This window comes from Lepidochelys kempii, chromosome 4, assembly GCF_965140285.1.
Source record: "Lepidochelys kempii isolate rLepKem1 chromosome 4, rLepKem1.hap1, whole genome shotgun sequence".
Taxonomy (NCBI): Eukaryota; Metazoa; Chordata; order Testudines; family Cheloniidae; genus Lepidochelys; species Lepidochelys kempii.
Genome location: NC_136383.1, coordinates 12,205,931 through 12,218,171, shown reverse-complemented (window position 1 = coordinate 12,218,171; position 12,241 = coordinate 12,205,931). Strand labels below are relative to the sequence as shown.

Here is a 12,241-nt window from a genome sequence, read left to right as displayed (position 1 = left end):
TGGAAACGTTACCTTTATAAACTAAAAAACAGAAAACAGATGAGCGATTTGATTGTATATATTTCATTTGATAGTCAACAGGAATTTATCTGAGGTTCCATTAAGAGCTGGCCCTGTTGTCCACTCTGTGTGAAGTAGTAATACTTTACAGCTGACTAAGATTCCTGACATCTAGATCTCCCCCACTATAAACACTTTAATGTAGGAAGTTATTAAAAAGCTCATTCATGTAAGTTACATTTTAAAACAGTTATCTCTACTCACAACATCTACACACTTTAAAGTAAATACTTAGAACAGAGCAGCGGTTTTTACAGTGTTTGTGTTCTTGAGTGTGAGGGCTACACTAGCAGTTGTGGTGGATCCTAGTGATTTAGGATCTTCCTTCTGTGCTACAGCTCCCCTGCTGTGTTATCTTCACACATCACTATACCGTGGCCCTGATCTTGCAAACACATGTGTCAATCACCATTGTCCTCAATGGGCCATACATAAAATTACTCACACATGTAAGTGTTTTCAGGGTCATGGGCTATTCTTGTTAATCGCTGCTAGCTCTAGAATTGAACTCTGTTCTATATTTAATGGGACACTGTCAAGATGAAAGTTTTATATATATATTAAAATTGTTAAATGGAAATAATTTTTGAAAATAAAATTTACCTGTTACCCATTTTGCTTTTTGCCCTTTGGGTTGGAAAATAAAACTAGGCTTAGAAGTTTCACTTTCTTTTGTATGTCCTTCTCTTTAGCACTAGGTCACTTACTATCCTAAAAGGAGGAAGAACAGTAAAAAAACAAACAAACAAAAAAAAAAACTTGAAGGTAAAGCCTCTTTTAGGATTATTGCCAATTTTTGTTGTTTAAAGAGCATTTTGTTATTAAACAACTGCAATGTAATTCTCCTTTAATTGTCACATGTCTGGAATTACAAATAATTTTGTTTTGAATCATTAAATGGTATGAAGATTAACATCCGATAACTCACTTCATCTGGAAAAGGGTTAACTTTTTAAAAAACTTACTTTTTATTCTTTTAGAACAAGGGCATGAGCAAGTTTAGGATTGATACACTTTAACCTGTATGCTATCAAAGGTAGCAAGAAAAACAAGGAATATAGAAATAATTATTAGAAACTAAACAGAGAAACAGACTATTTGTTTATATTAAGATTGAGATAGCAAAATCAAGTTATGTAATAAAACTAAGAGGGACTCAATCCTGCAAACCCTGCATATTCTAACAAAGGAGTTGGTGACATTACCAGCATTGACACATTTAGGCTTCTGTGAGGTTGATTATTATATATATCTTTGGCGTATTTGGTTTTGTTCGTGTCACTTATGGGGAAGGAATCTGGGGAGTTCTGTATACATTTCACAGTAGGAAAACTTGAATGAACAGAAGTTTAATAATTTCTTAACTCATAAATTAGTTGTTTTTGTACTCTCACTTTATAATGTGCAAGTCCCCGTGGGATGACTCTTAAGAAGCAGCTCACTCAATGTGTTCGACTGTTGCCCTGTATTGGCTAGCCCACAGAGGAGCTCTTGCTTCTATTGCTGATGTCTCATGGATAATCTGCAGCTCAGGTGGTAGAGGCCTATATGTTTGGAGCCAAAGAACTTGGGTTCTAGCTCAGCTAGTGTCCATGATGTCTTTAAATTGCAGAATACGGGGTTGTTACAATTTGATGTGATGCACAAATAGTTTGGAAAAGACCACGGCGGTGTTTTTAAAATCCATTTTCATATTCGCTTTTATTAAAATTACTTGGAGATATGTGAAATGTGTGTAAAATTCAGCATTGTAAGAGGGGGAGATTTTCAAAAGCACAAATAGGAGCTAGGTTCCCAACTTCCATAGACTTCCAATGGCAGCTGGTTTGGTGCCTTTTGAAAATCTCACCCAGGATGACCATCTCTTCATTACAGGAGCTGGCACAATCATTCTGTTCCCAATTCATTTGTTTAATTACTTCTCTTAAAACGACAGATATTTAAATTGGCCAAAACACTTTTGAAGTTTAAAATCCTTCGATGGCAAAGGTATGCAATAAATGTTTTTATTCACAAACGTATAATTAGGGTTGAGACTTGGTCTTGCCCAGCCAACATTGTTTACAAGAGGAACTTTCCCCAGAAATCATTTTGCTTTGTTTGGATCCACTGATATGAAAGAGGCTGTGCAAATCATAATAATTTCCTAATCATCATCATCATCATAATTTGATGGAGGAGGGTAAATATGGGCTATTCATTTCAAGTACTCTGTTGCTTGAACAAGAGGCAGATGGTAAGCAAAAGTAGACAAGGCAAAGATCTTCTCTTGGATCTTGTTGGCTGGAGCTACCAAAAGTTGCTCTTTCAAAGGCACTGTCCTTCATGTTTCTTCATAAAATCTGCAATAATTTCAACAATAGCTTCAAAAATGTTTAATTGAAATGTTGGTTTCCAGCATGAGGAAGAGGACTGCACTATTGCATCTCATTTTGTAAGTTGACTCTGAGTGTTCATCATGTTAATTCTGAGGTTTCCTTTCTGGTCACTGAATATGGCATTATTAAGAAAGACGGAACAATAGTTTTAGGCACTGGATTTCACAACAGTCTTTGGCTATCTGGCAAGGCATTCCAGTCCTGAAATTTTAGAAGCTTTTGAAAATCTACTTAGTGTATTGGGCTGCACACAGGACTAGAAGACCAGAATTCCTGAGTTTTTAATCCCCACTCTGACACTGACTCAGTGTGTGTCACAAATCTTAGTTTGCCAACTTGTAAAATGAGGATAATACTGACCTTGCATTATGCAGGTATATGAGGATTAGTTAGAAAATGCTCATCGGTGTTTTTTGAAGCGGAAAAATGCAATGCACTATAAATTTTAGCCATTGTTAGAGGGCTAGTTTTTCCTTCTTGCTAGAATCTTGAACACCGACACCATGCAAGCCGACAGCTCTCCTGATAAATGAGTAAATCAGTCAAATGAGCAGAAAAAAGGCAATAGAAAATTGAGTGTGTGTGTGTCCTTAATACATAGTCATGTTACAAAGCACGGTGTGTATTGTGTATGTTTTTTAAATACCTAGTGCACATTATATAGAGGGTTGCCAGGAGGAGGATGCTGAGTTGTTTGGTTGTTTTTCTCTGAGCTGACACCAGTAGTTTGCAAGTAGAAGTGTTTAAAATAACCACGTTTGTTATAATGCTTCTTATAGGCTAGAACGTGTTCAAGAGTACAACAAAGAACGATGAATATTGACAATGGAACACTTTTTTTTTCTTTTTAAATGTTTTGCTGTACAGTACAATACAGCTTTATTTTGTACAGTGTCTTTCATACACACTGTGTCCCAAGTCTCTGTAGAGTTGAATAATACAGGAACAGAGTTAAATAACAGCACAGGGAGACAGAGATTTAGGAGGAAAAGAGATGTTTTCAAATGATATTTGAAAACAGCAGGAGAATTAGTCATTAGCATTATTTAAGGTACCACAAAATGGAGTACATTTACAGAACACTAATTGCTGTATATCTGGCTATGTGCAGTGGTCAAGATGCTCAAAGCTGTGCTCCTAAAGAGAACTGATTAATTTTTCAAAGATGCTGGCCACTTGCAGCCCCTATAGATTCCCCTGGGAGCTGGGGCTGCTCTGTAATTCAGGCTATTTAGGTAAGTGAATTTGGATTTAGATGCCTAACTTTAGGCACCCAGGCTTAAACTTTTTGACCAGTATGTATTAACCTACAAGACACAGTGACCAAGTGCTGAAGGATGAAATTGGAATGGGGTTTTTCATGTCCTCCTAAGAGCTATTCCCAGAACAATGTTGCTATGTGGAGAGGTGGGTTTGTGTGTTTAACAATGTGAATGTTCGAACACTGTCTTTCCTAACTTGCTTGTGCAATTGCTTTAGCTTTTTTACTACTTAACTTTGCTCTCTTCCTCCTCCTCGCTGCTGCTATTGTCTCCTGCTCTGTCTTCTGCTTTCAACACTAAAGCACGCAGCCCACTTGAGAGTTCTGTGCCCTGCCTAGCAACCCGCACGTTGGATGATGAAATCCGGGTGCAGCGCAGCCCCAGCGTGGGATGGCTAAGTAAGTCAATGATTGGGAACATGGTGGGGAGGGCAGAGCCACTGCAGGTGAATGAGTTAATTTGGAGAAACATAGAAAGGGGGAACACTTAGCACTTAAAATTCTTAAATATATGCACTGCCATATTAATAGCCAGAGAGAGATTGGAACTCCTCTCTGCATAGACTAGATACAGCGATAGCTGTTCATGTGTCCCTGGGATGCCCCAACAGTGTTTCCTGCTCTTTTCTCGAAGTTCCATCCTCTAGTGGTAGTTCTGGTTCCATTCCGATTCAGACTCTTGTCTCTCTCCTAAGTCAGCCACTGAAATTATCAATGAGAGGCAATGGATATGGTGGTTTTTTGATGGAGACGCCTTCCTTCTAGGGACCAGACCAAGACCATGAACTCATTCACTAGGTCACTGAACAGCCAACACATAACAGCTTCCAGTCTGGAACAAAGTCAGGTTGTCAAACTACAGGTGAAAGGCCCCATAATCTCATTACCAATCCCTCAAAGCAGCTATGACTAAAGAATTAGATTTAGTAAGTTACCTATTATTTATGTATTTAAATATCTGATATTAAGGAAGTTTTTAATAAGGTTTGCCAGTTGTACAATGTATTACAAATGCAAAGTTTAATTTCAGTTCCTTACAAATGAAATATGCATTTATGTAGGTTTCCATATATCACAGAGCTGGCAAAACTCCACAAATGTATTGTTCAGTGATGAGCTGAGCTTTGTTCAGGACCTGTTTCTACCACTGCTCTTCATGTTGTCTTGCTGATTTCAGTGGAACTGCTTTCAGAGCAAGGTACCATCAATACAATGATGATAGAATTGGGTTCTTTACAAAGTTACATAGTTGTTTTTAGTAATCTTCAAATGTTTGAATTGTGAACATTTAAGTTGTCAGAACAATAAAAGGTAATTATACATCCTATTAGTAGAATGAAATGTCAAGTTGAAGAGGTTTTGATTGGTTTATTTTTTTGTGCCAGCACCTGATTGTATAAATCCAAGGGGTAACATTACTGATATCACAGAAATGGTTAGTTGATTTGGCCCATATTCAGGAAATTATTCCTATTTAGCAGAGCACTTAAGCATATGCGGCACATACTTTAGAGATAAGCATGTTCTTCAGGGCTTTGCTGAATTAGGACTTTAATGCAGAAATTAATTTCTTCCAATCTAATTGCGTAGAAGAATGAGCTTCTGAGGATTGACATAGCATGGTTTCTTGTTCCTCTGCTCCCAGACTCTTCTTTATTTGCATCTGAGTAGTGTATTAGCTGGGCTCTTGAAGATTAAATTTTTTTCCCACCACTCTATTTTCTGTTCTTTTTCTCTTCTTCTGAGTCAGCGTTGCTAGAATTTCTAGCACATTGCCTCTATATTGTATTTATTTCAGTAGCAGGACACCACTGGGGGGTGAATAACATTGTGTTAATTCACGTCATTTAAAGAAATTTCTAGGGCCCCATTCTTTTTGGTTGGCACAAAGCCATGGAACTTTTGTGCAGTATTGGCAATTTCCCAGGAAAAACTAGTTTAGGACAGGGTGCTGGTAAAAACTGACTTACATCTGGATTAAACTGGGAAACGGGGAGGGAGAGAAGGGGAAGCATCCCTGTTCAACATGCATGGAATGAATTTTTTCAAGCTTTGGATACATCCATTCAAACCTGAGGAATAGGCTTGGTCTATCCACTGCGTCAAAGTCGGTCTGCTACAGAATATTGCGTGGCCAAGTGGACCTGGACCGGCAGTCTGCAACTCCGCATGCTTAGTGCTTCAAGCCTACCCCTCTGCATTACTGTCATGTTCATATAACCAGATGTTTTTGACTTTTTTATAATATTGAAAACGGAAATGAGTCATGACATGTATACCTTCTTGGAGGAAAATACTGAACCAAATATATGCAGACATTCTGATGTTCGGTATAATAATTACATATATTAGCAGTACACCCACTGCAGTTGTACTTTAATTTAGGGTTGTACAAATAAAATCGATGAATCTACTGCCTTATGTAACCACAATTTGAATATGTAACTAAAACTAAATGTAATGGGGTGTGCATAATGAAACAGTTTTTAAAAAATGCCTTGAACTGGGACTAACTAGTTTTTCATGGTAAAAACTGCCTCTATCCATCCCTGCTTTTGTGGCAACGTTGTTTAGCAAGGATGCCACATGCTACTAACAGAGTCTACTCAAGTTTGTATTTCTCCAGCTGTTGATGTCTACATGCTAGGTGGGATCGCTTTTTAGTTGCACACTTTTTTAACACGAGGCCGTTTAAGTGCTGCTGGTTTTTTGCTTGCTTGTCTTATAAATCATATTTCTTCTTCTTCTTCCCTCTCCATGGTTCGTCACTTGTCCTTTCCTCTCTTCAGTATGCATTTTTCTTTCTTGTAGCAAGTGACGCCATTCATATCTTACAGTTTTGTTTTTCCCACAAGGAAACGCTCTTTTTTTTCTGTGAGCCTATGGAAAAATTCCTAGATGTAACTCCTGCCAGTACTGGAAAAGCAGCCTGTAGGAAATGGGATCTTAGCTCAAGGATAAATAAAGTTTGGCTTAAAGATCTTTAGTGACTTGAGGTCAGGGTCACCTCAGTTGGAGTTGGGAGGTGCAGACTAGAAACTGCAGCTCCCTGAACCAGCAAGTCTTGCTGTATTTCTTGAGTGTGAATGGGTGGGAGATTGGAGTCCCAACTGCTGCTTCCTCTTAGGTATTCCTCTGAGGAAAGGCAACTTCATCTTCTGCTGGGGATTTTACAGGAGCCGGGCCAGGGGAAGATGTGGAGGAGGGGAGACGCTGAATCCGCACATTGCCCTGGTTACCATGGTCGTGTCACCATGACCCTGCTCACTTTTTGGGTCAGCCTGGCCCTTTGCTGGTTCCCTGGGTGGAAGGGAGGTTTTGGTAGCATTGTGACATCCCATAACCTCTCCCTGGCAGTCTCTAATGCAGTGAGCCTGCCATGGTGGGGATATTGTTACATTCAGACAAGAAGCAGCTGCGTTGGGACTGATGGCATTAAATGGTTGGTGGTCTTGCTTGTCTTTGCGACAGTCCATGCAGCAGTGCTGCTTTTTGACAGAGAAATTTGGTCAGATCCGTACATGCTGCATCTGTTGTTATGCTGTTCTGGGAGTCCTGAAGCATCCATGCCACATTGCTCAGCCATCGTCTTGTATTGAGAAGCTTTGGGGTAACTTTTAAAAGCAAGGCAGTGCATGCTGGGATGCAGTTCAGAGGGTCAGGTCAACTGGTACAGATACAATACTTGCAGCTTCCCATCCATGCTCTGAAGAGGCCAATGCAGCAAGTGCTCATTTGTGCCTGGCCTGAACTGAAGACCTTGTCCCAGAGTTTGACACCAATGCTTATAAAATGTCTTGGAAGAATGTGGTGTGTGGATGTGAAACTTGCAAAGTGTTGCAAGCTCAAGGTGTTGGAGCCTATACTCTACCTCGGCCAGGTGGCTAAAAGGAGCTGAAGATATGCGTCATCTGTACCTGACAGCTATATTCAGTCAGGATTGTGAGAAGCTCACTTCTTCCCATCGGCTACAGGCACTTCCTTAGGCTCTGATACGCAGGTCTAAGGGTGAACAGAACAGTGAGTGAAGACTTTGTAGCTTGTTGTGCCAAGTGAAGATAGAAAAAATAGGCCTGAATTTAACAGGTGGTGTGTTTCATCATTAAAGACCCAGGATAATTAGGAGTGATAGCTGCTTATACCAGGTCTGAATGTTGCCCTTTACCTCCTGCACTCAAGTCTTCTTATCTATGAGGAAAGTCAAGGAATTGTGACTCTCTCGAAAAAAGAGAAACACGAGGAGTTAACCTGAAGATGACACTTGCTCTCCATACAGGGTTCCTTTAAAAGAAGATTCAAGATCCAAGAACCTATTTGTGGCTATCTGTTCAAACTATTTACATGCTCCTTTAGGGTCAGTTCTCAGTGAGAGTCTGAATTCAGGAGTCTGGTTTCTTGTGCACTGAGTATTTCCAACACCTGTTACTCCTAAATTTCCAAAAGTAGCTGGTGATTTAGCCACACGGCTGTTACTGAAAGTAAAGAAAAAGGACTTGTTTTGAAAATGTAGGGAATTAGGGTTAAATCTTTCCCCTGATATCCAGTGGGTTGGGATGGGAATGAGTGTGAAGGTGTTGGGAGCTGTGCATCCTATAAAATCAGCAACTGTGCATGCAAAGTGCACTAACTGCTGTGTTATAAAATGCAGAGTGATGTGCTAGCAGGATCAGGCATTAAGTCTCCATCAGAAAGGATTCATAAACATGAAAATGCAGGTAAATGTACAGCCAAAAACATTAAGAACAAGTGTTCATACTTGAGATTTAGAGTAAATGGTTATTTTATTGGTCCTTGGTTTTCCAGCTGTGACTGTTGGCTGTTCTTTAACGCTGAGGTTAGCCAACTGAAGATTGGATTACCTGCAGTTTATTTTGTTGAAAGACGAAAGCCTTTCTGCCTGAAAAAAAATGCCAAGGTTAAACCTATTTATTTTTCACAGCGGTTAGTAGAACGTCTGGACTTAGTTTGTGGCTAAAGTAAGTCATCATCGCATCACAAGTAGCGATGCCATAGTTACAGCTGAGATGGCTACAGCTCTGCCTCTCAGAAACAGAAGGTGGTACAGAATATGACTTTTTCTTTAGGGTCACTTCCTTCCCCCACTGAGTTCAGTGGGACTTTTGCCCCTGACTGAAGTAAGGCCAGGATCACAGAACCCTTTTTGAGAAGTTTCATTTGGAGGAAACCTAGTGCTGTTACTGTGACGTTGCTGTTGTCTCCCCACTTTTGATCTGAAGACTCCTCACTAGCAATATGAGTGGTAGCTGGAAGGGCAGGGTTTTTTGGAGAGCCCCTCTGATCTGGAGTTCATTTACCTTGTTTGGATTAACAGTTTTTTCTACCAATGTACTTCAATCGTAAATCAAGACTGGATGTTTTCCTGAAAGATCTACTCAGGTTCAAACAGGAATTAAGGGAAATTCTATGGCCTGTGTTATACAGAAGGTCAGACTGGGTGATCAGAGTGGTGCCTTTTGGCCATATAATCTATTAATCTGTTAACCTAAAATACAGCATTCTGGGCATGTTAGTTCAGTCTTGGGCATCTCATAAGAAAGATCACACCAAATTTTGTGATGTGGACAGATATCTACTGCTGAGTAGCTGGAAATTGCCCCACTCAGTCCATGTGTGGCCCATTCGAGGTTTGGACCTAGAAATCCAGATGTTAGTTCATCAACAGGACCATCTTTTTGGCCAGTGCAGTCAACAGAAAATGGAATTACACCTTGAGCAAATAGCCTTCCCCATAACAGCACAGCAGAAATCAGCACCAAAACTTTTCTGAGTACTCTCAAATGCATTAAAACAGTTTGGAACATTGTTTTAAATAAAGCAATTGGCAAGTTTTTAGGTTTTTTTCCCACCCCAAAGTTTTTTTCTTTGTTTGTTTGTTTTTAAATTTGAAGCCACTCTTGCAATGGCCTGTCTCAGTGACCATATGAAATAGTTGCAGCCACTGCCAAGATTTGGAGATCATATGACAAGAAGAAAAGCTTCTTGGACAATGAGAAATCAATCCCAACATCTCCCCATATGCTGCTGCAGCCAACAAGCATTCCGGGCTACCCAGCCCAATAGCAATGGGTAGGTGGTGAATGTGGGATACAGCTATTCTGTGCCCTACCCATGAGCATTCACATCTTCGACGGTATGTGAACTTCTTCAAAGCTGTTTAGCTCAGCTGTAGTCAATATTGTCTGTTTCATCTCTCATTTAATGATAGGAAAGGCCACTCGGTAGAAACCTTTTGCTTCAATTCACCCAGCTGTGTGATACCAATTATTGGTTTGAACAAGTTCTATATTTACAAAAAAATGGCTCCCCGTGTCTTTGCTTTCAGATGATCAAAACTCCCCTCCATGCTTCTCCACACAGTTCCAATTTTTCTTTTTAACCCATATGTACATTATGTACTTGTGTAAAAAATAATTCCCAGAATTGGCAGCCTGTCTGTAACTTTTTAAAACTAATGAATCAACTAAATGCAAGAAGAAATATCACTGGGTTTTAATAATGCACTATAGGATTCAAAGAATCCAGCCTTATTTTGCTTCTCCATTTCTTCTATGCTCTGTGGCAAATATTTCTTTACGTTTTTTTCAAAATGAGGAAGGTTGTTTTCAGAAACCCAAAGCAAAGGTGTATATTGTAGAATAGCCTTAAATATGCCATCAGGCAAATTTGATGGATTTTTCCCCTCGTGAATTTGTTTATCATGTATCATACATACACAAAGCACAAATCAGATACTTTACTGAAACTTTAGGGGCACCATTAAGGTTGGCATACTGAAAGTTAAATCAGGGAACATTTGAGGCTGCACATAACTGGTCTCAGGCATGTAATTTCCCCCTTACGGGTAGGTGCTCTGGGAAAATTTTATATGGGGTTGGCTTGGATGATGGGAGGAAGTTTGCGGGTCTCCTTTCATAGCATCTATCCAAGCTCAGCTGCTTACTGCTGGTTTTTTTAGCCATTCTTGTTCAAAGTAATAATAAACTATGTGAATATTGTAATTAAAACTGGATCAGGAAAAAAATATCTTGAGTCTGTCCATTTACTTTCCTCCCAGTGAGTCCAAACCCTTTTGATTACTTGAAAGTTGTCTCAATATGTATAGATAGCCTCATCTTAAAAGCGGAGGGGTGTGTGTGTATATATGTGTATATATATGTGCATGCTGTATACACAAGTAAGGTTAACAATGGAGATAAAAAGGAAAGTAAATTGGAACTTCCCTAAGCACTGGTGACCCTCTTATAGAACCTCTAGGAAATCCCTACTGAAAGTCATTTAAATTTATGAAATTTGAGAAGACCAGAATAGCAGTCTGCTGGTCCCCGTCCTGGATAAATAAGTTAGGTAGACATGTTCTAGGACCCTGGATTTTGTTTTTTAACTTGCACCACTTCAGTGTCACAGAAGATGTATAGAATCATACAATATCAGGGCTGGAAGGGACCTCAGGAAGTCATCTAGTCCAATCCCCTTCTCAAAGCAGGACCAATCCCCAATTTTTGCCCCAGATCCCTAAATGGCCCCCTCAAGGATTGAACTCACAACCCTGGGTTTAACAGGCCAATGCTCAAACCACTGAGTTATCCCTCCCCCTTACTTATTGGAAGATGAATCAAATTGGTGCCATAATATCACTTGTGCCCCAGAAGTTTTTAATTGAATTCCTTATCAGAAAAGGGGGCTTGAGAGCAGTGTTGTTGCCTTAACAAAGGGTGTCAGTTGCTTACCAATCTTGGCACCGGAGTTACTTCTCCAGCCGTGCGAAGGTGGTTGAATATCGTAACATTAGGAATAGACTTTCAAAAGAGCTCAGTTCCTAATTGTGCACCTGAATGGAGTAACCAGGTTTTCACAGAGTGCTCCGCTCCCAGCAGCTTCCAGTGAGAACAGTGGGAGCTGCTTGGTACTGATCTCTTTTGGAAACCTGGCGTTTGGATTTTAGTTTGAACAAACCTTCATAAATTAAGAGGCTTATTTTGAGACACATCCCAACCGAGAGTCTGAAAACTTGGTTGGGAAATCTTACAGCAGCACTCTGAGATTTTTCTGTATCTCCTCTTCTGGTCCTGACTAGAAAAATCTATGGTAACAGGCAGCCTCTCTTGCTGTATGTCAGAACTTCTGGTTCCAGCAGAAGTTGCAGAGAACATATCCTAACATTTCAGAACCATAAAAAGAGCATACTTGGAAACTGACATGCCTTTCAGATTGAGGGTATTATATTTGTCATCAATGTCTCTCTTTGGCTTGCTGTTTGATTTTTTTTTCTTCTTCTCCTCTCTTGCGGTTATGACTGTTCCTGTGTGTGGGTGTTTTTTTTTTTTAAATAAAATATTAAAGGGTTCTAATAGAATTTTAGAAATGGGTGAAGGTTTGGTGGCTGCTTATTTTTCTAAGTTATTTCCTCCTTTCTGCTGCAGTGCCTGAAAACATAAGGTTCAACTGGAATAATTGTCCATAAGCTTGTGCACAATTACTCTCTGGCTTTGCTGCCTTGAGGTCTGCTAGGTTACTTCACTGA

At 39.7% G+C, this 12,241-nt stretch overlaps 1 protein-coding gene across 7 annotated transcripts in view; it reads left to right on the top strand.

Annotated features, from left to right (window-relative positions):
• Positions 1-12,241, top strand: part of SLC4A4 (solute carrier family 4 member 4) — a 268,875-nt gene that overhangs the window by 138,106 nt on the left and 118,528 nt on the right. For 3 of the 7 annotated variants that reach the window (XM_073340384.1, XM_073340383.1, XM_073340387.1), the window contains one exon: positions 4,003-4,098. The exons of the other annotated variants lie outside the window; for them this stretch is intronic. In XM_073340384.1, the coding sequence (XP_073196485.1) occupies positions 4,003-4,098 (96 nt within the window). The remainder of the gene's footprint in view (positions 1-4,002; positions 4,099-12,241) is intronic. 7 annotated transcript variants of the gene reach the window in all.